The 25,525-nt window shown below is 60.1% G+C and overlaps 1 protein-coding gene across 2 annotated transcripts; it reads right to left on the bottom strand.

Moving 5' to 3' along the window:
* Positions 1–644: 644 nt before the first annotated feature.
* RASA4B (RAS p21 protein activator 4B) lies at positions 645–23,081 on the bottom strand. Of its 2 annotated transcripts, none has more exons than XM_061401985.1 (21): positions 22,893–23,081; positions 18,005–18,061; positions 16,377–16,490; positions 15,834–15,895; positions 14,590–14,719; positions 12,658–12,739; positions 11,947–12,078; positions 11,630–11,721; positions 10,227–10,344; positions 9,838–9,988; positions 9,450–9,514; positions 9,040–9,152; positions 8,597–8,789; positions 8,229–8,366; positions 7,263–7,407; positions 6,929–7,098; positions 6,319–6,456; positions 4,982–5,117; positions 3,344–3,464; positions 1,388–1,452; positions 645–1,290 (listed from the first exon to the last, which is right to left on the bottom strand). In XM_061401985.1, exons 1-21 carry the CDS (start codon positions 22,955–22,957, stop codon positions 1,169–1,171), a joined length of 2,409 nt encoding a protein of 802 aa, XP_061257969.1. In that variant the 5' UTR covers positions 22,958–23,081; the 3' UTR covers positions 645–1,168. The 2 variants fall into 2 exon arrangements, with proteins under 2 accessions (XP_061257969.1, XP_061257971.1); XM_061401987.1 differs by lacking the exon at positions 22,893–23,081 and adding an exon at positions 18,544–19,304.
* Between the last annotated feature and the right edge of the window lie 2,444 nt (positions 23,082–25,525).

Here is a 25,525-nt window from a genome sequence, read left to right as displayed (position 1 = left end):
AAAAGCCACGGGGTTGAGGGGAGGGGGCAGCCCCCTGTACCTTCACCACCTCTTTGCCTTTCTGGGCCACCTCTCAAAGAACCCAGTTTGCAGTCTGCCCAGATGGTCCTGCCCCAGAGCCTGGCTAGTCAGCCGGATCAAGGGTCCTGCCTGTAACCCAGGCCCTTGGGAACTGTCCCAGGTCTGAACTCACAGGGGAGGCTCTAAGCTTGGTTGAATGAGACCTTTAAGAATGTGCTAGAAGACCCTGTCCCTCCTCTGTCTTGCTAATTACATGGAAGGTTTCTGTGTACCTAGGGAGAGACTGGGAGGAGGGCAGGGAGGTGATGACCAAGGAAGTCCTGCTTGGGATGAGGGAGTTGGCATAAGGGACACTGGCAGGGCCAGGCCACGTGGTTTGAGGTTTTGACCTTCTTCCTCTTGCAGACCCGGCTGAAGGGCCTGTTTGGGGGCTGCAAGGAGGGGCAGCTGGTGAGGCGTGTCAGGCTCGCAGCCTGTGGGATGGATGAGTGGGACCAAGGGGTGTGGTGGGGATGGTGGGGAAGCAGAGAAGAGGCAACGGGGGTACACAGAGTCTATGCTGGCGCCCAGTCCCCGGCCACCCCCGCCGGCAGCCGGCCCCCATCACGAGACCCCAGAGCCTCCGCAGTCACGGCAGGTTTACTGTCGGCAATAAGCACCTCGATGCTCTCCCGGGGGGCACAGCCCAGGAGCAGGGGGGGTGGCGGCTGGGAGCAAAGGGGGTGCTGAGGTCCAGGCCTGGTCTCCTGGGCTCTGCGCGCCCTCCTGCCTCTCTGGGTCCGAGAAGTGTCAGTCCATCTGGGAGTGTGCCACAGTAAAGGGTGGCTTCTGGCTGGCTCTGCCCTGGGCAGGAGAGGAGGGCCCTGGCGCAGCCTGGGGCAAGCAGAAGCGATGGCCGCGGGGAGCAGCCCGGCCTTACAGAGGAGCGAGAGCAACTGAAGCTCCCTAGAGACATCAGGTGGGCGACGACTGGCCAAAGCCTTGTCAGCCCTGGACTTCCGGAGCCCCCTGTCCCCTGACTCCCCCGGCTCAGGAGGGACCTGGGCCCTGCACCCCAGGGCCAGTAAGAGGGAGTGAGGCGAAATGCTGAGAGTGCGCAGGGGTCTCCCAGCACTTGGCAGGGCACGGCGCAGCCTGCGGGGCATCCTCACGTCTGCAGCTCCAGGATGCGGCTCAGCTCCGAGGGCGGCGAGCCTGCTGGGCTAGACCTGTGGGCCTCCTGGAGGTCCCCGAGCACCTGGAGCAGCTCGGCCAGCGGGTCCCTGGGGGCTGGAGGGAGATGCGGGGTCATAGAAGAGAGGGCCCCACTGGAGAGGGAGGCCCCACCCACAATGCCCAAAATGGAGCTGGGGTGGGTGGCACCTACCTTCCCCAGGGCCCGTCGGCCCGCGGCCTGCCTCTGGGCCTGTGCTCAGCTGTCGGTGCTTCTCCCTGGGGGGAGAGGACAGGGTGTGAGGCTCCCATGTCCCCACAGGACCCAGGGTGACCCCGGCTGGGCCTCCTGAGCTGGAGGGGGTCCTGGGGACAGGGGGCTGACTTTTCCAATCTACAGGCAGAGATACGGGCCCAGGTCTCAGCTGGCCCCCACTCACCTCCCTCGTCCCAGCTTCCAGCCCCCTCCCTTGGTCCCCCCTCTCCCCTCACCCCCCACCACCCCCGCAAGGGCAGTTTGGAAACCAAGGTTGAATCGTGTCGCTCCTGTTTTGGGAGGGGCCCTTGGGAAGAGGGCCAAGCGGAGCCTGAACATCCCCTAGTGTTAACTGCCCACGGGATGAGTTTCTTTCTTTTGGAAACAGGAGACAGTGATTTTTTTCTTTCTTTCTGGCCACATTGCACAGCATGTAGGATCCTAGTTCCCAGACCTAGGGTCAAACCTGCACCCCCTGCATTGGAATCACGGAGTCTTAACCACTAGTCCACCAGGAAGTCCTGAGAATGCTGTTTCAAGCGTGGCTCCTGACCGGCGTTCACCAATGGCACCCCAGGCCCCTCAAGTACAATCCTCTGTGCGCTACACAGAGGGAAGGTGAGCAGCCTCCGTGCAGACCTTGTGCCCCTTATTGAGGAATTCTATGGGCTCAGCCCTTTGACTGTCTCCCGGGTCTATCCTGGGACAGACGTGTCCCTCTGCTGAGGCCTAACAAGCTCCTCCCCGTCAGCTGCCCCAGGTGACCCCAGGGGGTCAGTCTGGTCCCTTACTCCTCTGCTCATTTGCTTCTTCAACATTTACTAGAAGAGAAATCTGTGCTATTTAAGCAAACAAATGTATGATAATCTGCCTCAGCAGCTGCAGGAAATTAACGCAGCAGGGGGCCATGGACAGGTGGTCGGGCCAGAGGCTGGAGTTCCTGGTGGGGCAGAAGTTCTGGGCAGCAGGCTGGAATGGGCCGGGGCTGGTCAGAGGCTCCGGAGGTGGGGAGGCCCTCAAGGCAGGCTGTGCTGGTTAAGGGCCTGGGCACTGGTCTCACCTGAGGCCCAGGTGGGTTGGGTTCAAATCTTTGCTCTGCTGCTTCCTGGCTTAAATGGGGGATGATAAGAATCCACTTGTTTCAGTAGCTGCAAAAAGTGGTTTTTAAAAAGCACCCCATGTTTTCTAAGCTGGAGCCAGGGGCTTCCCTGGTGGCTCAGGGGTAAGTAATCCGCCTGCCAAAGCAGAAGACATGGGTTCGATCCCCAGTCGCACATGCCTCGGAGCAACTGAGTCCGTGTGCCACACTATTGAGCCTCTGCTCTAGAGCCTGGGAGCCACAACTGCTGAAGGCTAGAGGCCCTAGGGTCTGTGCTCCGCAACAAGAGAAGCCTCCGCAGTGAGAAGCCTTCATGATGCAATTAGAGCGTAGCCTCCACTCACTGCAACTAGAGAAAAGCCTGCAAGGCAATGAAGACCCAGCATAGCGAAAAATATTTTAAAAAATAAAGTACAAAAATAAAACTAAAATAAGCCAGAGCCAGGGCTGAGAACCACTGAATTAAGTGAGTTGGCTGAGGGCAGTCCCGGTGCTCCGAGGGCCCCACAGAAGTGCTGGGCAGATGAGGGGGCGGAAATCAACCACAGCCTGACCCTGGGCTTCCACAGCCCTTGGCACCTTCATCCGAAAGAGAGCCAGCCTCGTGCTGCAGAGATCCAGGCACTCTGCCCTCCCCAGGCGTGGGTGCCCTAGCCAGGAAGGTGTGGGGGCTAGATCAGGAGGGAAGAGAACAGCCACCGTAGAGGAGCCCTGAGCCCGGTCCTGGCTCTGGCCACCCCCCGCCCCCAGCACATCTCTGGGGGCTGCCCAGGCTCTGCCCGTGGGCCTCGCTGCCCCCGAATGGGCCTCCTTACCGCAATGCAGCTTCCACACCCAGCAGGTGCCGGTAAATGAGCTGAGCCTCCAGGTCGTGGTCGAGAGGGTCATTCCACTCCTGCAGGGTCACCCAGGACCGCGTCTTGTTGCAGCCCAGATCTGGGGCAGAGAGGGGACAGAGTGGTGGGCAGGCACTGTGAGTGTTCACATCTGACTTCCTGGAACGCGGATGGGGAAACTGAGGCCTAGAGAGGACGAGGGATGGACTCAGAGGCCCCCCACTGCAGGGCTGGGCTGGGGCACAGCCTGGGAGGTCTGGCCCAGGGCCGGTCAGTGGCGCCCACGCTTCAGGGGGCAGCCCCTTATCTCCCTCCTGTTCAGCTCCTGAGCAGTAACTGACATAATTGCAGGATGTGGAAGTTGTGCAGGATACAACCTAGAGTGCTGGACCACTTTCTGGAAGATTCCTGCCTAGAAGGAAGCTGGGAGCAGCCAAGAACCATAAGGTCATGGTAAAAGGAGCCAGGAGAGTTGTGCCTTGGAATGAGCTGGCTCGGACACATGCTGGCTTCAGGACCTTGGCACAGACATCTGCCCTTGCCAAGACTCGGTCTCCCCCTCTACAGTACGCGGCTATCAGGCCCTGCCTCGTAGCACCCTGGGGAGCCCCGCTGCGCCACCGATGAGGGTTCTCGCCACAACGTTATAGCCGGAGGCTGCAGGCCAGGCCCATCAGCCAGAGACACACTCATAACACTCAGAGCCAGAGCTGAGCATGAGTGGGTGGGCCGTCTTCCCAGGGCCTGGACCGTGCCGAGCTACGGGGCTCAAGGCTTGGCCTGGCCTGCAGGCGGTGGGGGCCCAAAGTGCTGAGTGTCCTCTGTGACTGGGAAGCAATAATTTTGTAAAGCAGATACAGATAATGCAGGAAGATGTGGAACCTTCAAGAACATTGCTGTCCAAGAAAATAACCACTAGCCGCATGAGACCATTCATATCAAAATGAATTGAAATTAAAATAAATTTAAAACTCAGCTCCTTGGCTGCACTCGCTCCTTGGCTGCACTTGCCCCATCACAAGTGCTCAACAACCGCATGTCTACAGCTGGCGCACACACAGCATTGGGCCAAACAGATACACGCCATTTCCATCATCACTGAAAGTTCTAGAAGCTTCTCTCTGCCATCCCTCTAGGGCCCAAGGCCCAGGGTACCCCCAACTCACAGCTCCAGTATTGGGCTGCCAGTGTGGCAATATGCAAATTCAGGAGCTCTCTTCAGCCCTCTTTAGCAAGGAATCCCTAAAGCGTGTTAGAACCCTGGTTCTGCAAGAAGCTCATTCATTGGGCTGAAAAAGGGTTCCCTGGGAAAGGAGTTCGGAAGGAGCTGGACTAGATGGCGGCAGATATGGGATTCTAACTCTTGCCTCCTCCAGGGTCTCTCAGGCACCCACAGGCTTTGTACACACCAAGTGGCAGGTCCCAAAACACCGGATCACAGGACCCTTTCTGCCCAGAGCACCTGCATGGCCTGGCTGGCCTCAGGAGTGCCCACAGGTGCCCAGGTGGCTCCCAGCTGGCCAGTGAGGTGGGGCTCCATAGCCCCATGTCCCAGGCAGGGGCCTGAGGCCTATGGGGGACAGACTCAGCACTGTGGGTTTCTGGCCTGCATCCCACCTGTCTTGTCCCTCTGGTGGCAGCAGCTCCATTTATCCCCGCGGAAGACGCCAGGGTGGTAGGAGCCCAGCAGGCCGGTGTTGTTAATGCAGACCTTCCGCAGCGCAGACAGCCACTGGTTCAGCTCGTTCACACTCTGCAGGGGATGAGGGGGAGGGGCCATGATGAGAGGTCACCGCCTCCAGGAAGCCCTCCATCCTTGAAGCTGCCCTGCCTCTCAGGACTACACAGTCTTGAGATCTGGCTCAGCAGCTTTGGGGGAATTAGGAAAAGCTGCCCTTTCTCCAGACGCAGGCAGCCCACACCCAGCACATGGCCTGGTGAAGAGAGTAAAGGCTGGATTTCAGCCCCCACGGTCCCCTTGGCCAAGCCCCTGGGCAGTCCACAACCTGTCAATCATGTGTCACCATTTCTTCCCTGTGGCTCTAGACTCTGACCCATGAGGGAGTCCTTGGGGGTTGGGCCCCGTCGGATGGGTCTGTGACCTCCAACCCCTGCATCCAAGACAGTCACTCTGGGGAACAAAGCACATCCCCACCCACTCCACCGTCCCCCTTGTTCAACGTCCCTGCTCAAATGCTGCCATCAGAGGCCCTCCCTGAGAGCCCCTCCCTGCTGCACCCCACTCTGTCCCCTCCCTGTCTCTCTGTCTCCATTGCTAATGTCAACAAAGCACTGACATTAAAATAATGTCAAATATTTTCACTGACATTTAAAATATCTATTTACGGATCTATCTCCTTCCCTGAGATGGAAGCCCATGAAGGCAAGGACTCTGTTCTGTCTGCTGCGGTACCCGCATCACTTAGATTAGTGCCCAGAACCTAGAAAACACTCAATGAATATTTTTTAGATGAATGAATAAATGAGTGAGTGAATGGGTTAATACATGAAGAGGAGAAGGGGATCTGAGAGAATCACCCACAGCCACACACTTGCATAAACGTGCGATTGTTATGTGTGGGTACATACATACACACACACAGAAACACACAGACACCAACTTAAGACAAGTTCCAACAAATGTATACAATGTGAAGATTCAAGACACGGGGACACACTCATCTACCCACTGGACCGCCCTGAGACCTAAGACCTATGCGTAGGTGCCAAGACAGGGCTACACAGACATGGGCATGGCCTCCCAGGCACCCAGACCCCAAGAGACACACCCACGGCACTCACAACAGCTTTCACACCCATGCTGTGCCTGATACAGCCACAGGCGGTCAGAGGCTCACTCAGCCTTCACTCCAGCCCACCCAGGGCGGGGCGGGGGGGGAGAGTTTCCCACGGGACCCCCACTGGCCGAGGGCTCCCCTCCACACGGCCCACACCTTGCACTGCAGGTAGGCGGTCTGGAGCCTGCCCGCATCATCCGTGTAGATAACCTGCATGACGTGGGAGCTGCTGAAGCTCTTCTCCTCCACCTTCTCTGCTGCCCGGATGTTGGCGAGCTTGATGAGGGTGCTTTTCTAGGGGGACGGGGACAGGGGAAGGGAGGCTCAGGCCGAGGTCACTCCCCTTCCTATTTCTGGGCCTCAGTCTCCCCTTCCGCAGCACCAGGGGTTGGCACTGGGGATCCAGAGGACCCACCCTCCCAGGAGTCTGCTCTGAGAGTGACCTCAGCCAGGACAGAGTACAAGCTCACTCAACCTGGCCTCTTGGGGGCCTGAGCATGCCTCAGTGCCCAACTCGCGCACACCCCTGACCAAGAAGCCAGGGCCAGACACTGCAGCCGCGGCCCACCCCAGGACCCCCTAGAAAGAGGACCTTCTTCCTCACAGGTCTTAAGTCACCCTATGGCTGCCACCAGGAGCCGGCCCCTGCCTGGCTTTCTTCTCCGACCCCGGTGGTCCCTGAGGTGGGCTAAGAGGAAGGGACAGGTGCCTCCAGGGTGTTCCAACCCCTCAGAGCCCCTCTTACCCTCTGGTGCCCCTTACCCACCTTGGAGCTGGGGGTCTTGGCAAAGCTGAGGGCCTCCGTGGTAAGGGAGAAGTGGAGCTTCTTGAAGGAGGAGGACGTGAGGGGGCCTTTGCCCTTGGTCCTATGGATGAAGAGCGGCCCCTCCTTCACCGGGGGTGCCTGCAAGCTCAGGGCCCGCTGCAGGTCCAGCTCTGCGGGCCAGGGAGGGAAGGCAACGCGTGAGCCCCGGGCGGCAAGGGCGGGGCCGGGGGCGAAGCAAACTTCAACATCGGGCTGTGGGTGGAGTAGCGAGAGGCACTGAGGTGGGCGGGGCAGGGGGCGGGGCAGGGGCGGGGCCGCGCCCTGAAGGGCTCACCGTCTTTCTCCTGGATGTCCACCAGCTTGGTGATGAAGTCCTTCAGCTGGGCCACGCCCTGGCGCACCGTGGGCTGCAGCGGTTCCATCCAAGCCTCCTTAGCCCTGGAAGCTGGCGTGTCCATGTTGCCCACATTCTGGACCGCCTAGGGGTTCGACAGCAGGAAAGGCCAGACTCTGCTAGAGTCAGACGCCAGGCGACGGCCACTCCCTGCCCCTCCCCCCCGCACCCAGTCTGTGCTACTCCCACTGTAGAAATGGAGGCAGAAGGCGACCCAGGCTCTGCTCAAGGGCCCACTCTATCCCACTGGGTACCGGAGCGGGGCAGGGGCGGGGGATGGGTCACAGTTTGCGGACTTCAGGGAACTTATAGTTGGGACTGAAAGTGAAAGTGAAGTTGCTCAGTCGTGTCCGACTTTTTGGGACCCCATGGACTGCAGTCCACCAGACTCCTGTTTCCATGGGATTTTCCAGGCAAGAGTACTGGAGTGAGTTGCCATTTCCTTCTCCAGGAGATCTTCCCGACCCAGGGATCGAACCCCGGTCTCCCACATTGTAGGCAAGACGCTTTACCATCTGAGCCACCAGGGAAGTCCACAGTTAGGAACTACTCGGGCCCAGTCTATTGACCTTCTGTGGATTTCATAGCAGACTTTGCTCCACTGGGTACCCTGGCCCCAGCCTGGTGCCAGGGAGATAAGGGCAGCCTGGGAGTCCGTAGATCTGAGAGTTAGAAGGCCTCGGTTCTCCCAACCAAGGCGGTGCGACCAGGCCTTGGGCACCCTCCAGCTCGTGGACTTGTTCCCTTAATCATGAGACTGGGCGACCATGAGAAAGCTATGAAAACTATGATGTGCAGCGCCACAGGAGGGTCCCGGCGGCCTGCCACAAGGCGTTCCTGGAGCCAGTGTGAAACACAGTGGGGAACCCAGCTGGGCATCTTCTGCTGGGGTCCGCAGACCCGCACCTTGGCCAGCAGGAGCAGGGTGCGGCTGGTGCGGGCGTCCGCGTGCCGTTCTCGCAGGTGGAAGAGCTTGGGCGCCAGGATGGCAGGAGAGACAAAGCGCAGGCACAAGAAGCTGGTGACGGCGATGAAGGGCACGTTCTGGAGGGGCGCGAGAGAGTGGGGGGCTGGACTCTGCGAGGCCTGGGCTCTTTTGACAGCTCCCTTCCCTTTGGGACTCTCTCCCTAGCTCCCGTGATCTTCCTGACCCCGGCCCCAACCTGGGCTTCTAACCATCAATCAGGCCCCTTCCTACCAGGCCCTGAGACACCCGCCCCTTCTTTTCCCGCCACTTTCTCCCCTCCGTCCAGCCCCACCGAAAGAGGGCGCACCTCGTCCTGGGCGCTGGGGAAGCGCTCGCGCACGCGCCGGAAGAGCTGGCGGAAGGTGGCCCGGACCACCGCGGGGCACGCGCGAACCGAGCGGCTGAGTGCGCTCAGCAGCGCCCCCAGGTGGGCGCACAGCGTCTGCACGCTCTGCTCCAGCACCTCGGCCTCGGTCTGCGGGCGGTGCAGTCCAGAGCACCTGAGTGGGCCCCGGGGGCGGGCCCGCCGAAAGATCGAGGTCAGCGCCTGCACCCACGACTCGGACAGGGGCGCCCGGAGACACAGGTGTAGAAAGACATCAGCTGAGACAGGGACACAGTCAACGCACAAATGGGCAGAGCGGACGAAAGGCCGACTCAGGCAGAAACACACGCACACTTGCACAAAGGGCCTGACCCGTCCCCCTGTCCGCCCCCCACCCCACCCTCAGGGATAACCCCTGGCCTCACCCTACATCCTTGACCTCCACCTTGCTGGGATCCAGCTCCACGTACTTCTTCTCCTCAAATACCCTGTCAATGATGGGGCCCAGGACTCCGTGCAGATACCGCATCCCTGCCACCTGGGGGCCACCGCGAGCCGCGTTGGTTCCGCCTCCCACCTCCAGCTACCCGCCCTCTCCCCGCAGCTGGCCTCCCAGCCACCATCTGCCTGCTGTAGCCACCCAGGGTAGAACCTGGCACACACAGGGGAAGGCTGCTCAACAAATTGCAGCTACATGAATGAATGAATGAACGGAATTCTTAGCCTTAAAGGGCCCCGGACAGGAGACAGATGAGTCAAGTTTAAGGTCTCTTGGCCTCTAGGAATCTCAGTCTCCTCCTCCATAAAACAAAGACAATATACCATGCAACCTCACCTTCAGAAAAGACTCCATGGACTTGGAGGCCAGAGAATTGCTCCGGAACAGGGTGTTCGCCTCACCTGCAAGCAGAGGTTCCCGTGGATAGGGGGTTGGGAGAGTGACAAGGCTTTGGGGAGAAGGATGGAGGAGCTTGGGACTAGGGGCTCCTTGCTGACCACTCAGTAAAGAGCCTCCTGGCCACCTGTCAACTCAGCATCCCATCTCTGCCTTTTGCTTTTTCCTTTACTTCCGAATCTGACCCGTCTCCCTCCTTAACTGGACCCATCGGCCTCCTGCAGGAGGACTCCGGGATTTCTCCCCTCCGACCATCCCTGGAGTCCTAGGCTCCTGGCCCTCCACCCCCACCTGGTGCCCTGACAGGCCACTCCCTCCCAGGCCTCACTGGTGCGGCTCAGCTCCAGCTGAAACAGCAGGTCCAAGAAGTCTTTGGCCAGTCCCTGCCCCAGGAAGAGCTTGAGCAGGGTGGTGGCCACCTCCTGGCGGCACTCCGTGCTGGTCGTCTCCTCAATGAGTGAGATCAGCTGCCCTGGGCCCTGCAGGGGGCGGCGAGGAGAGGCGGGGCTGCAGGACACACAGGGGAACCCCAACCCTTCCCTCTGAGGACCGCAGAGGACCACAGGGAAGGGGGCCCACTGTCCCAAGGGACGGAGGGGCCCCGGGCACTGGCTGGTTCTGACAACTCAGATCTTCGCTCTTCAGAGAATGTTTAGAAGGACGGGGAGGACACACCCAGGGTCCCTGAACCTCCCGCCTTCCCCGGGGGACCCTCACCTGGGTGCCCGGCTTCACCTCTCGGCACAGCAGCTGCACCAGGGGCTGGTAGCAGCTGGATGGCAGCACCGTCTCGTCCCGCAGCCGCACCTCCAGCTGCAAGGAGCCCAGGTGGCCCCTGGAACGGGCAGCCCGTGACCTCTCCACCAGGGACCCAGGCCGCCAGGGGCCGGCCCCTTCCCCACTGCCTCTGTCTTCCCTGCTGTCCCTCTGAGCCAGCCGGCCCTCCACTGGGGTTTCCTCGCACTGTCTCTCCCCACCTGCCATTCTCTGCCCTGGCTGATCTGTTTGGAAAGCCCTTGCTGCCTCCATCCTCAGGGGAGCTCCATCCGTCTTCAAGGCCTGGCTCCCTGCCACCTCGAGACTCCCGAGGACCCCAGGCTTCAACCATGTGGGCGTGCTGGGCCCCCCGGCCTTGAGTTTGTCAACTCCCAGAGAACAGCTCCCATGTGTATGTTTTACACTGGAAGCAAATCCCCAAGCTTCATGACAACCTGCCAGGGGAAACTGAGGCTCAGACTGGGTAAGCAACTTGCCACATTAGACCTAACTTCCAAGCTCCCCTGTTCCGGCCCCTCCTGGGGAGGCCACTGACCAAGGCTTGATAGTCTCTAAGGCCCCCCACCCCCATTGCCTGCAGGACAGCCCGGCTAAGTGACAAGTGACAAGACTGCCGTGGCTGGTTCTATGGAAATGTCTTGGAGTTGGACACGGTGGTCCACCCAACCCTTGTCCTGATGAGGGTGTGTGTTGGGGAGGGGGGTCTGGGACCTCCTGTGGACACACAGAGCTGAACCATTCGAGGTGGGGACACTGCTGTTCCTCCACTTCCGGGCTGAGTAGAGGGCAAGGAAGGGCCAGAGGGCTTCCTTATAGGGTTGCCAGATTCACAAAATGAAAATACAAGGCACTTAGTTACACTGAGTATCTTAAATATAAGTTTGTCTCATATACTTCATGGACATACACTAAAAAATCAGTTCAAGGTTTATCCCAAATTCAGCTTCACTAAACATCCTGTATTTTATCTGGCAACCTCATTCCTGGAAAACTGGGGGGAGAGTGAGAGCTATGGCTCAGGGACACTGACTCAGAGCTCTGGGGACTTGAACTCTGGTCTAGGGTCTGCAGAGACACCCTTAAAGGGAAAGTATCTGAAGGCTTGTTCTAGAATCTGCCAGAAGACTGAAAGCAGGAGACTTGTACTGCCTTGGAGCTCTGAGGCCAGGGCTGAGTCCAGGACTGTCAGAAGGGGAAGAGAAGACGCTGGCCTGGTGGACAAGGGCACAGGAAATCCGGGGCCGATCACTCCTGGCCGGCACACCTGCCTGCCTGCTGGAGCCGAGGCTAAGCCTCCCAGGGCCCAGACCCGCCACCCCTGTGGCCAAGCCCCAAGCACTCACTCTTCCCGCCGGCTCTTGGACTGGTCAGGCTGCAGCCGGAACCAGCCCTCCTCCCGCTGGGCCGCCCACAGTCTCTGCACGTTGACCACCACCTGGGAGCAGGACAGGCCTTGGTTGTTGGCGGGGGAGAGGTGGGGACGACCCGAGGCTGGGATCCTTGTTTCCCTTCCTTGCCAACCACTGTTCTTTTGAGAGGGGGTACCTGCTGAGGGTCCCTGAGCACCCGGGGGGTCCCGGGCCTCCTGGGTGACCCTCTGTGGGATGGGATGGCCGGAATGGAGGCCAGCAGGGGTGGCCTGAAGGGGCAGGGCGCTCACTTTGCCCAGGAAGTCGTTGCGGCTGACAAGGTCCCAGTCCCAGGCCTCCACGCACAGCACCTCCGCCGCCCCCTCCTCCAGCTCGAACTCAAACGTCTCGTTCCAACGTGGGTAGCATGACTTTTTCACGATCTGCCCCAAAAGAGATCACTGATCACTGGAGGCGGGCTGACTCCACCAGTCTCCCCAGGGCCACCTGAGCGCAGGGCCACCCCACACACCTCCCTTGGGTTCCCCGCAGGGGCTCTGAGGCAACAATCTCTCCTCGTCCGCGCAGAGGCCCCGAGATAGCAGAGGTAACGATTCCGTGTCCAAACCCCTACTCACTTCTCAAGTGGGGAAATCGAGGCCCAGAGCGGGTAAGACACTAGTCCAAGGCCACACAGCAAAATGGTAGCAGACTGCCCTGAGAACCCAGGTCTCAACGCCCTCCCCACCAGGGCTGAGCACCCCCAACCCTGGCTTTTTCCCGGAGTTGAGAAAAAAAGCAGTGTGGGCAGGGGGTGGACTTGGCAGATTAACCCCTAGGTGGGCAGACTGTCGCGGCACACCGTGCACCCTGGGAGAGGCCACCCTGCTTCCCAGAGCCTCCTCTGAGAGACTGCAGACCTCAGCTGACCTCCCCGGTGGTGGTCAGAGAGGATGAGGCCATGAGGGCCTGGGCGGGTCCTGGAGCCCCCTGGCCCGCTCCCGGCCCTCCAGCCTCCTCACCGAGGTCTCCTGCGTGCGGCCGTTGTATCGCACTCGGACAAAGGGGTCAGATGCGCCATTCCGGTCCTTGGGGGCGAGGTCCCTGCGAGGGACCAGAGCACCCATTTGTCACCCAGCCTCACCTGGGTGGACACCCCCCGCCCCACTGTGGGGTGACCCTACACCAGGCTGGAAAGGCCTGGGCGCAAGCTGGGAGGCTGTGGACAGTGTCTCTGCATTTTCTAGACCCTGACTCCCACTGCATTCACCCCCTGGACCCCCCATGTGTTCCCCACACCAGGGTAGGGGTCCTCCAAGGCCCCTTCTGACTCCTGCTGCACCCCCTCGGGCGGCAGGGACGCGAGGCGAGTGCAGCCTGGAACAGCCTGGCCCAAGGGCGCATCTCGCCGCCCTCCGTTCCCAGGGCCAGGCTCACCTCTCTGAGCCTCGGTTTCCTCATCAAGAAAGTAGAGAAGACAATCCCTTGAATGGAGGTAACGGGCTCCTAGAAGGCCTACCCCCTCCTACTTGAGGGGGCCCTTGGGGAGCAGCCCCCACCACCACCCTGCCCTCTCCCCACAGCTGGTCCTTCACCAGGACCAAATCTGGCCACGGCGCCCCCGGCTTAGCACCCTCTTTGGAAGAATCACAAACCCCCCGCCCCGCCTTCCCTTCCCCGGAAATATCATTTTCTGTTCTTTTTTGTCTTTTCCAGTTTACGCCTCTTGTGACTGCTTCTCTTTCCTTCTCAGAACTGCCTATTAAAATTCCAGAGCGTGGCCTTGAGAATCTGCCCAGAAACAGGAGGAGAAAATGTTCTTCCTGCCTCTGCAACAAAGGCAGCTCCTTAAGGGGTCAAAAGCCGAGGACAGCGGGGGACAAGTCCTCTCACACACCAAAGGGGGGTCTGACTGACCGCTGTCCCCCCTTCGCCCCCAACCCCGTCACTTGCTAAGAGGAGGCCAGGTCATGTGTGCATGTGTGTGTGTGCATGTGAGCGTGTGAGCACTCAGGTTACACAGCCTGGCCTGGGCGAGGCTGAGGACGGAGGAAGTGAGTAGGCAGAGGGGTGGACGGTCCGCGAGGAGGACAGGGCATGAGGGGGTGACTGTATGTCTGTCCAAGTCTAGCCCTTTTCCCTGGGACTGGCTGTGCGTGTCCCAGCCCCAGGACGCAAAACTAAAGCCCAGGGGAGCCACAGGCCTCACGTTCAGGAGGCAGGCCTTCCTCCAGAGCGGCCAGCCACCCCGCGGGGACTCCACAGGTGCCGGCCGGCTGGTGGGTCCCTCCACGGGCCGCCCCCGCTCCCGCCCCGGAGGCAGGCAAGGACCCGGTGGAGGTGGGTCGGAGCCAGAAAGGAAGGTGCTTCTCACGGAGTGTGTGTGACTCACACTCAGGCCCCGACGGGAGTGGAGCTGCAGCTAAAAATACCCTGGTTGGGGCGGGGGGTTCCCTGGCACAGGTGACAGCCCCAGATTCCCATCCAAGTCACTCTCCCTCCGGGGAGAACCCCACCCTTTCCTCTGGAGATTTTCAGCAACTCCTTTCACCTCCCCCCAACCACCCTACCCTATCGAGGGCTGCCCCCCAACCACCCTACCCTATCGAGGGCTCCCCGCCAACCCCACAAGTCAGGTCAAGTTGACACTGAAGTTAAACCCAGGGGAAGCCCAGTCCTGGCACTGGGGCTGGACGATCGGGGAGCAGGGTCCCCTCCCCCATCACCCCCACAGCTCGAGGATGCCTGGAAGTCCAGCATCAGAGCAGCATCCTTGCCCCTAAGAGACACAGCCTCCCACGGGGTCACCGGGGCAGCATCTTCATGTCCCCAGTCCCCCCCCAGAGCCCGCCGTCCAGGGAGGAAGCCTGGTGGCATCAGGGAGAGGAGGCCTAGCACCCACGGTGGGCTTCTTTAGTTCCGGGGGGCCCCCTGCCCAGCTCCCCACAGCTCACCTGGCCTCCAGCACAGAGCAGCGCAGCCTGCAGGCCCGGGTCCCTGGCACCACCTCCAGCCGCAGGTGGATCTCACCTTGCACCTCCTCATCAGGGTCGACCTCGGTCAGGTGGGCCCACCCACTGAAACCTGAGGGGCCTCGGCTCAGCTAGGGGCCTGGCCCTTCTCCTGCAGCAACCCCCGCCCAACGCCCCGGGCCCCTGCACGATTGCCTTGGGGTCCTCTCAAGCTCCCGGGAGACCGGGGCTGCTGCCCCCAGTGGCAGGTGGGGACACCGAGGGTCAGGAGCTGAACAGCAGTGGGCTCAAAGTCCAAGTCCAGCCTGGTGCCAAGCTGCATCTGGTGGCCCTGCCCTTGCCCCATCCTGGGACTGGCCTCTCTGCCTCAGTTTCCCCATCTTAAGAGACAGGGAGAGTGGGCTGCCGGGAGGAGGACGCGACAGATGGGGGTGTGACAAGGGGATGGCATCACGGGGGCCAATGGCCCCTGAGTGGCCAGCTGGGGCCACAAGCAGGAGAGGACTCAGGCCTGGCAGGGGCCAAGAGGCCCCGTGAGTCAGCAGTGGCCCTCCCCCCGTGCCAGGCCTGCCCCAGCCTCAGGGATGGGAGCAGGTGTGTGCCAGGGAGGCCCCTCGGGAGTCACGGGGGCTCAGGCCAGCAGAGCCTGAAGCACCTCTGAACTCCTGGTCTGAACCTCCACCGACAGATGGTGACTCAGCCTGGAGGAGGCGGCACCAGGTCACACGGCCAGGCTGGGGCAGGGCTGACCCCTCCAAACAATGTCAGTGTCCCCCGAATCCTCCGGGGGCTCTCTAGCCACGCCCTGCCCCAGGCCAACCCCCTTGACTGAGGACACTGGGGACCAGGCCGAGGAGACCCAGTGGAGCACACAGCCAGCCAGACTGGGAGGAGGGGACCCCACCCCTTGACAACGGAGCATAAAGAGGCCCCTTCCTCTGCGTGCAGAGATCTCAGATCTCACTAGCAGCCCCTCATCCCCCCGGGGGATGTGGTCCCAACCAGGGGGGCAGAATGGTCCCAGCTACAGGGCAGAGACCAGGGAACAGGCGATGGAGAGGGCCATGGGCCCTTCTGGGGAGGCCATGATGGCTTTCCTGAGCACAGGGGACTGAAGGATCCCAGAGGAAGGTCTCGGAGCGGGGGATGGGCTGGGGACTGGGCAGACCAGTGTGGGGGAGGGCAGGGGACGAGAAGCCGGCATGGCCTCCCTCCTGGGGTCTTACCCTTAGGGTGAGCGGCCAGCGTGTCCCTGGTAAGGCAGACCTTCCCAATGACATCATCCCGGCTGGAGGGTGGAGAGGGAACCCGAGCTGGGCAGGGCTGGTGCAGAACCAGAGACCCCCAACCCACCCCACCCCCTTCAGGGCCCCTCTTGGGAGCAGGGAGGCTGACAGTGCGGTCACTTACAGGAGCCTACATGGAGCAGGACCCGTGACCCTCTGGCAGGCCCTCTCAGGGGCATGTGTCTGCACGTGGACTTACGCATGTGCCCACCTACATGCCCAGCTCTTCTCTCCGGGTACCTGTTTCTAAGCTCACATCCCCATGCACACACAGCGCAGCACACACATGCACGCGTGGTGGGGTGTGAGCATAGTGAATCCACACACACGGACACAGACGCTGCACATCTAAGCCCTGTGCCCTGCAGGTCCCCTGGGCTCCCCCTCCTTCCAGGCTGTAAAGAGGAGGCAAAGTGACCCGCAGTCCCAGAGAGGGACAGGGGCGGGGTCCGGGCCCGGGATGGGGAGCGCGGTTGCACCCACCTGAGAGCATCCTCGTCCATGACGTAGAAGGCCACTGAGTGGAAGGTGGGCGGCAGGTGCACCTCGTACTCCTCGCCCCAGAAGGGGCACAGGGTCTTCCACACAGTGGCTGTCCTGCAGGAGACAACCCTCAGCACCGCCCACAGACCCCTGGCCGGGACAGGGCGGTGGGCGCTGCGGGGCTCGAGCCCACCTGTCCCCACATCCCCCTCCGTTTCCCGGAACGACTGCTCTGCTGGGTGATGATTCTCCCTGTCCCTCCATCGTCCGCCGCCCATCATCCCCTCCTGACCGTGCTCTCTGCCCTGGCTGGGGCAGGCACTGGCTGCATCTGTCAGGCGACTTTCCATTTGGGGAAACTGAGGCCAGAGTTGGCAGTCACTGGCCTCAGGTCACACAGCAGGACAACGGCAGAGCCAGGACCGGAAGGCTAGCTTCCCAGCCTCCCTGGCTCCTGATACTGAAGAGACTCTCTGAGGGTGGAGGCAGGGGGATGGCCAAGCTGACTCTGGGGACAGACGGTCCTCCTGGGGGGGAACCTGAGAGCCAAGGTCTGGAGCCTGCCCCACAGAGCCAGCTCTGGTTCATCCCAGGGCAGAACCCTCAACTCATAGGGCTCCAGACACTTTCCTGATGGTCCAGCAGTTAAGACTCTGTGCTCCCACTGCAGGAGGCGTGGTGAGTTCCATCCCTGGTCGCAGAATTAAGATCCCGCATGCTGTGCGGTGTGACCAAAATAAACCCGCCAAAACTCCTAGGGCTCAGCAGGGTAAGCTGAAACCCTCCAAGGACCTTGATGAAGGCTCAGGGGATCACCTTCACCCCAACCACTTCTTGGACAGGCCACTTGAACTCTGGGGCCTTGATTTCCCTGTCTGTCCTTGAGACAACCCAAGCGTCAGGCATCTCCCCACCCTGCTCACCCCATCCCCCACAGTGTCGGTGCTCTGGAGAGAGCCTGGAAAAAAGCACGCTGTTTGCAGGTGGGAAGCACTGTGGGGCTGAAGTGACCGCCTTGGCTATTGATCAGCAGTGGGCACCCCAGTGGGCAGAAGGGTGGAGCGGCTCTGGCCATGAACTTTGGAGGCAAAGGCCTTCGTGGGAGAGGGTAGCAGACAGCAAAGACCCTGCCCAGGATCATGGGGCCCACGGGGAAAGGGATGCAGCACAGGGGAAGTGGCCGTTCTGGGCAAATTAGCTTTTTTTTTTTTTTTTAATGGGATGTGATGCTGTTGTATGGAGCTCATGGTAAGTATTAAACTGCAAAAGGTTTAGCATAGGGCCTGGCAGAGTCCATCCTCCCTGAGTGACAGCTGTGGTTACCCGCCATTATCCTCTGGCCCTTTGGCCGGTTGTAAAGTTGTCAAGAGGAACAGAGTGGGTGGGAGGCCCTTGGCTGAGCGCCCAGCCCACAGTAGATAATCCCTCTATGGGCGTTAAGGTCAGTAATTAGCAAGGCTAGTCGGTCTTTTCTCACCTCCCAGCAGGCTGTCAGGGCCTAATGGGCCCCAAGAAATCATAAGCTGCAAGCCCTGGCTATCTCCATGCAAATTTCACACGCCCTTAGATGTGGGAGTTGGGGGGCGGGGCAGGAGGAGTGGGCGGGGCGGGAGGGGCGGGGGCGGTACCTGATGATGGGCTCATTGTCCACCTTCACGATGCAGTAGGGGTCGCTGCTGCCGGTGCTGCAAGAGAGGGGAGGGACTGATGGGGGCGGGCGGGCCATGGGCACCCCTCCTCCCACCCCAGGAGAAAGGACAGTCCAGGCTGAGGCACCAGGTCCCAGGCTGGGACCCAAAGACTCCTCAGGTTGAAAAGTGTGCCCCCACTCTTGGGCTGGGAGGGGGCTGGTGAGGCAAAGGCAGGAACCTGCACCAAGGCTCCCCAGCCACTGCCTCTCCAGCTCAGGACAGGTCACTTCTTCCTGCCGGCTCCCACAGCCCCCCAAACCCTGCCTCGTCCAGGGGAGGACAGAAACAACAGTCACAAAAGCCCCTCCACCACGTCAGTCTCTCCTCTGAGCCTTGGTTTCTGCTGTTCCTTCTGCCTGGACTGCCTTCCCACTCCTCTGAAGACCCCCTCCCAGCCCCCCTCCTCTGAGCCCTCACCTGTCCCAGAGGCAGGGAGTAAGGTCTCCCCTCCCATCCCAGCACCGCTAGTGACATACCATCATCAACTGCCTCCTCTGCCTGACTACAACCCAAGAGTAGGGACCACTTCTGTGTTGACAGGGCTTGGCACAAGACTGGGTCCCCGTGAGTGTTTGTTGAGCGGCATGAATGAATGAATGGACATCCATCAGCCTCAAGCTCCCTGCCATCTGGGAAAGAATAAATAGGGAAGGAAAGCCAGGATGGCTTGGTTCCTCCTGTCTCTGTTGCCGGGGGATTCCTGGGGTTGAGGGCAGCCCTGGCCAGGCCCAGGGTCACTCCTGAGCAAGAAGCAGGAGTGGACTTTCTCCAGAAGTGCCCTTCAGGTCTGCGACCCATAAAAAGGAAGGAGATGTTGGATTTGCATGTTGGAGGTTGGGGAATTCCAAGCCCAGTTCCCTACTCAAAAGGGGATCTTCCTGCAGAGGAAGCTACTGGAGACAAAGTTCTCCTGACACTGATGGTAAATGTCTCCCAAGACTCAGTCCCTCCTCCCCGTAGACTGGGATCTGTAACGCCACCTCGCCACCTCACAGGGTAGCTGACTTGATGTGAGGGCCAGCCCACAGACTGTGTTTAGTAACCGCCCTGGACTCTCTGATCTTCTGTTTGTAACCCTCTCCCATTGTTCAAGAGCCCTGCCCCCTTGTTGGGAAATTAAGGTTCCACTTGCCTTGCAGCAACTAAGCCCCAGCAAGGCAACTACTGAGGCCTCGAGCCACAACGGGAGTCCATGCACTGCAGCTAGAGAAGATCCCATGTGCTGCAATTAAGACAGTGCAGCCAAATAAATAAGTAAATATTTTTGTAAAAAAAGAGTGGGCATTTAAGGACCTGAGCCCAACGGTGGTCCCTGGCCAGCTGTTGGGACTTGTGCTGTCTGCCCTGATGAGGCCCTTGGGCTGGGCCCCTTCCCACTTCTTACCCAAACCACTCACTGCTGCTGCTGGCCCAGCCTGGCTCCTTGCGGGGCCTCTATATTTAGGGCCTTGGCAGTTTCCAGGCTGTAGAAGGGGGAGGATCAGGGCAAATCCTGAAATAGCCCCGGGATTGTCCCAAGGGCCGCTGGGCAAGGGAGCCAGCGGGTCACCAGTCACCATGAGACTCAGCTCCTCTCTGGCTAGCCCAGGCACCCGAGGATGGGGAGGAAGCAGGACAGAACCGAGCGGGCTCTGGAAGCTGTTCGGGGAGCACTGCTGGGCCCTGTGCCCTTAAGGGGACTAAAAACCCACGAATGGAAGTGGCAGAGAGGCGGGTGGCCACTGTGTGATGACCGCCCCTCCTCTGAACTGTCTCAGTCAAGATGGTTCACCAAGAATGAAGGCGAGCTCCCGGTCCTCAGAGGCATCCAAGTGCTAGCTGGAAGGGATGTTGCTCGTGAGTCAGGCTTGGGGCTCATGAGGCCCAGGGGTGCAGGCTCACCACCATCACCCCTGCCTCCAGCACTCAGGGAGGGCCTCCTGAGATTTCTGAACCCCTGCCATGACTGAGGCAAATGCTTTGCATGGCATTTGCAAGGCTGGGTACCCACTGAGCCCCACAGCAAGCTTGCAACCTGGGTCCAGATAGGATGCTTGGTCTGTCAGCAGAAGAGTGGATTTGACTCCTGACTTCTCTCCCTACCGGCTGTGTGGCCTTGGCAAAGGACTTCCACATCCTAAGCCTCAGTTTCCCCATCTACAAACGTTTGTTGGAGCAGTGTTCGGTCGCTCATTTGTGTCCGACTCTTTGTGACCCCATGAATGGCAGCACGCCAGACTTCCCTGTCCTTCACCATCTCCCACAGTTTGCTCAAATTCATGTCTATTGAGTCAGTGATGCCATCCGAACATCTCATCTTCTGTCACCTCCTTCTTCTCTTGCCCTCAATCTTTCCCAGCATCAGGGCCTTTTCCAGTGATCAGGTGTATAAGGTAGATATGAGATGACTCATTGGAAAAGACCCTGATGCTGGGAAAGGTTGAGGGCAAGAGGAGAAGCAGGCAGCAGAGGAGGAGATGGTGGGATGGCATCAGTGACTCAATGGACGTGAATCTGAGCAAACGCTGGGAGACAGTGAAGGACAGGGAAGCCTGGTGTGCTGCAGTCCATGGGGTCGCAAAGAGCTGGACACGACTTGGCGACTGAACAAAGAGGACTGCATGGGAAAGGTCCTCAACACATCTGAATCTCCTCTACCATGGAGCAGGTGTCCCTGAGGGCGCCGAGAACGTCGAGACGAATGAGTCATGGTTCCTGTGCTCAGAATCATGTGGCACCGGCAGCCCACAAAGGAGCAACTGGTACCAAGGGCTTCATCCTAACTCCAGCTGACCCAAAGTGCTACAGGACAAGGAACCCTGCCCAAGGGCGCCAGAGAAAGCTCTGGAGGGAAGTAGAAGTTTGGAAAGGGTCCTGAAGGATGAATAGGAGTTTTCCAGCCACCCCTGAAGGGAAGTGCTTGAAGGCGGGAAGACTCATACATGTGCGAGAGCAGGGAAGTGGGGGGCCAACAGCCCAAATGTGAGGGCCTGAGGTGGCGCGGGTTCACAGCTGGATCTAAGAGATGGTTGATGAGTCAGAGCTGCCTATACCAGCCACTATGGCGAAGACAGACCAAAAGAGGGGAGGGCAAGGGAGTACACAGGAGGGCAGGGCAAGCAAAGAGATTCTGGAGGCAGAACCCACAGAACTTGGTGACCCCTCCCCTGGGGATGGAGGCACCCGCGAAGGTGTCCCTCCCTTGCGCAGGGCTGGGCTGGGGAACCGGGCATCAGGGCTCCCAAGTGGGCAGAGTGCACAGTTTCACTGCCCTCGGCTGCTAAGAGCCTGGAGTCAGGCACTAGGGCCAGTGCTGCGGGGATGGGGAGGGAGGCGACAGACGGAGGGGCTGCACCTCCCAGCCGCCACCAGCCAGAGGAGGCCAAGCTGACCTAGATACCGGTGCCAGCAGGGGGCGGGAGGTTGGGGGGGGCGGCGGGCGGCCGGTGCTTGGAGGCTGGGCCTGGAGACCGAGACCCTTCTCAAAGCTCATCTGCCTCCCCACCCGAGAGACCACATTCCCAGCTCCAGCTCCCCTCCCCTCACACAGCGAAACCCACCTTGACACAGCCCGCCCAGCACCCTCCCTCACCCATTGCCATGGCAACTGCTGAGCCTGGCCTCCTCAGGCCCAGGGGGCCTTGAACTGGAACTGCTCGTGGCGCTGAGCGTGCTGGGAAACTCACGGGGACCACTGTGCGAGCGCGCAAGGGAGGTGCCTGAGCCCCCTCCTCCTACGCCCCACTCCCGGGTCCGCCCCCCTCGGCATCCCGGCACCCGCTGAGGAGCCAGGGGTGGGGAGGCTGCCAGCCAGCAGACTTTGGACCCTAGGCTGCCTCCGGGCTCCCCCGTCCCCGCCCCTCCTCCAGGCAGCCAGGCCCCTCAGGCTTCATACTTTCCATCACCCTCCACCGAGAGGGATTTCCACCTCCAGTTTACAGCGGGGAAACTGAGACTTGGTGGACAATGAGCCGCCCAAGGCTCATAGGAGGGAGGCGGCAATGGCATCAGACAGCTCAGCTCTGGCATCTACTGAGAAGGGTGGCGGGGGAGAGGGGGGTGCTTTGGAAACCTCAAATCTGGCCAGGGGCCAGGGAAGGTCCTAGATGTCAGTGCTTGTGAGAAGCCCTAGGATTAAGACCTTGCTCTGCCACCTGGGGCCAGCATCTCCCTGTTCTCGGAGCCTCCGTTTTCCCATCCGTAAAATGGATCAGTGACAGCGGCCTTGCTGGGTGGTTTTAAGGGTTAAAGGCTGCTCCTCAGGCAAAGCTGAGGACACAAGAACAGTGACTCCCTAGCCACCCCATCCTGCACAGATCCTGCCTCTTGACCAATAGGTCTACTCTTCCTTCCCTTTTCAAAGGCACAGCAGGAAGCCCCAGGGCATTTCGGGTGCAGGGTGCATACTGCCAGGAACTAAGTGTTTCAGAACTACTGAGGAAGATCCTTCGTTTTTAGGGGGGCACTCCACCCCCTCCAGCCACACCCCCCGCAGTACACAAAGACAACTCCTTTTCGATGTCACCCCCATGCCAGCTACACTACTATCAAAGCCCCTTCCGCTTGTGGGCCGCCGCCTTCCCTCCCCGTTCACTGAAGGCCCCTTATAGACCCCCCGCCCCCTCCCCAGTCCCGGGCCCTTCCCTGTCATCCCCTGTCCGGTGTTCCAAGCAAATCTCACTGTCCCCGTTTCCCTGACTGTCTCCCACCGCAGCCGCACTCGCCACACCCTCGCCACCACTGCTCTACTTGCGGGCGGGCCGTGTAGACCCCAGGAAGGTCAGGCGGGCATAAGGGGCAGCACCCCTCCTGGACAGTTGGGGTTTCCATCCCCAGGCTTGCTCACATGTCCTTGGCGGGCAGGTTCTTCCCCTCCACGATGCGGATGGACAGCGAGCTGCGCTTGGCCATCGCGGGTCCGCGACGCGGGGTCCTTGGCCAGGGGAGCCGGACGCCAGGTTTCAGTGCAGCGGCCGGCAGGCGGGCGGGCGAGCGAGCGCTGGACTGGGCGCAGGAGGGGGGCGGGCCCCGCAAGACGGGGGAGGTAAACGCGGGGGCGGGGGAATCTTGTCCACTTCATTCACCCCCGCCCCCGCCCCACGTGCGGAGAGACAGCGCCCGGACGAACCAATCGGCGGCCGGGGCTCCCCAGGGTGGGCGGGGCCGGCCCAAGCCGCGGCGTTCATTGGGCCCCTGAAGCGGTGTGAGGGCGGGGCCTGCTCCGGGCGGGGGCGGGCGATGGTTGGTCCCGGCTCGCTGGTGGTGGGGAAGCGGAGGGGTCAGGGGCTCCCCGCTAGGCGAGTGGAGACTCAAGGCCGCAGGTGACGTGCGCCAGGACCCGCGTGGGCCACGGGCGTGGTCCGAGTGTCTGTACCCAGGCGTTCAAGGGTGTGGGCCCGAGTGTGAGCTGGGAGGCGTGAGCAAGCGCGGGGATGCGCGGGTGGGATCGAGCGAGGACAGCGCTGGTCCCCGGAGGCTAACTCGGGGAGGCCCCTGCAAAGGTGTAAGTTGAACAAATGAACAACCGGATGAATTTAGCAAACAACAGGTGTGTTGGTGTTAGAGTCGCGGGACCCAGAAGGAGGTGAAGCGGGGCAACTCAAACGTCCTGGGGATCCAGAGGTGTGGGGATTAGTCTGAAAAAGCCGGATTATTTGGGGGAACCTACTTGGGAGAAGGGGGCGTCCTCAGCTGTCATCTCATTTTGCCTTTTACATGCCCGGAGTGGGAGACTGGATGAGTAACTCACGTTCACAGAGGGAAAATTATGTGCTGGAAGATCACACAATTGGCCCCTGGTGGGGCTAGGCTAGGCCTCCCCAGAACTTCGGGCCTGACTGGGGACATTTCCACGCGGGCAGGATCCTTCTTTGAGACTCAGTGTGCCCCTTCCCAAATCTAGAAGTCACAATCCGGGTCTGGCACAGTGGCAACTGGCCCTGGCAGCTGACTCGGGGGTGGGGGGGGGGGGCGGCGGGGGGGAGTGTGGGTAGGTGGGAGAGGTATCACCCCAAGCATGACTGCAGACTTGGGTCCTCACCCCAGTCCCACCACTCCCTTGCTGGGTGATGCTGGATGGCTTCCTAGACCTCTCTGAGCTGGTTTCATTCCATCACCTGCGTCGCTTCAGTCGTGTTTGACTCTGTGCGACCCCACCTGCCAAAAGCACCTACCAAAAGGGCTCACTATGTATGCGGGTGCCCAGCAGGTTCTGTTTTCTGTTACATTTTGTCTTTCCTGTTTTGTTATTTATACAATTACACGCATGCTTTACCGAATTCAGAAGGCATTGAAGGTTTACAGTACCTTCAGTGAAAAGTCAGTCTCTTCTCTCCCAGCCACACAAATTCCTTCCCCTGAGGCACCCACTAGTCCTGACACCTTGTGCGTCCTTTTGGACTCAGTCTCTGCCTACAGTGCATCAGCAGACATGTATTTTGTTTTCCTTTTTGTACACAAATAATGGCTTCGTGGTTACTCTGAGAGTTTCACTTTTTCTGTCTCAGGGAGCCATGCATGCTGCTGCTGCTGCTGCTAAGTCGCTTCAGTTGTGTCCAACTCTGTGCGACCTCATAGATGGCAGCCCACCAGGCTCCCCCGTCCCTGGGATTCTCCAGGCAAGAACACTGGAGCGGGTTGCCATTTCCTTCTCCGGGAGCCGTGCATATCTGTACACAAAAAGCATCCTTGTTCTCTTGGCCGTTTACCCAGTTTTCCTTCGTGTGGAGGTCCATCCACCACGTCTTCGATGTCCCCTGTCAGTGGATGGGCAGGGTGTCACCATCATTTGCTTTCACCAAACAATTGCATGGCTCACACGTGTAACAGGATGGTTTCTCAGGGTATCTGGGGCTATTTTTTCAGGTAGTTTATCAAGGCCATTATCAGTTCAGTTCAGTTCAGTCGCTCAGTCAAGTCCGACTCCTTGCAACCCCAAGAATCGCAGCACACCAGGCCTCCCTGTCCATCACCAACTCCCGGAGTTCATCCAAACTCACGTCCATCGAGTCGGTGATGCCATCCAGCCATCTCATCCTCTGTCATCCCCTTCTCCTCCTGCCCCCAATCCCTCCCAGCATCATGGTCTTTTCCAACGAGTCAACTCTTCACATGAGGTGGCCAAAGTACTGGAGTTTCAGCTTTAGCATCATTCCTTCCAAAGAAATCCCAGGGCTGATCTCCTTCAGAATGGACTGGTGGGATCTCCTTGCAGTCCAAGGGACTCTCAAGAGTCTTCTCCAACACCACAGTTCAAAAGCATCAATTCTTTGGCGCCCAGCTTTCTTCACAGTCCAACTCTCACATCCATACATGACCACTGGAAAAACCATAGCCTTGACTAGACGGACCTTCGTTGGCAAAGTAATGTCTCTGCTTTTCAATATGCTGTCTAGGTTGATCATAACTTTCCTTCCAAGGAGTAAGCGTCTTTTAATTTCATGGCTGCAGTCACCATCTGCAGAGATTTTGGAGCCCCCA

This window comes from Bos javanicus, chromosome 25 (assembly GCF_032452875.1).
Source record: "Bos javanicus breed banteng chromosome 25, ARS-OSU_banteng_1.0, whole genome shotgun sequence".
NCBI classification, from domain to species: domain Eukaryota; kingdom Metazoa; phylum Chordata; class Mammalia; order Artiodactyla; family Bovidae; genus Bos; species Bos javanicus.
The sequence above is the reverse complement of the archived record's forward strand: the minus strand, read 5'-3'. Positions and strand labels throughout refer to the sequence as shown.

Excerpts from the sequence above, each read along its gene's own strand:
- RASA4B (XM_061401985.1), bottom strand. The coding sequence starts at position 22,957 with ATGGCCAAGCGCAGCTCGCTGTCCATCCGCATCGTGGAGGGGAAGAAC. Across the intron at positions 11,722-11,946 it reads GCAACGACTTCCTGGGCAAA|GTGGTGGTCAACGTGCAGAG; the intron begins GTGAGCGCCCTG and ends TCCTGCTCCCAG. Across the intron at positions 8,367-8,596 it reads TCCCCAGCGCCCAGGACGAG|AACGTGCCCTTCATCGCCGT; the intron begins GTGCGCCCTCTT and ends GCGCCCCTCCAG.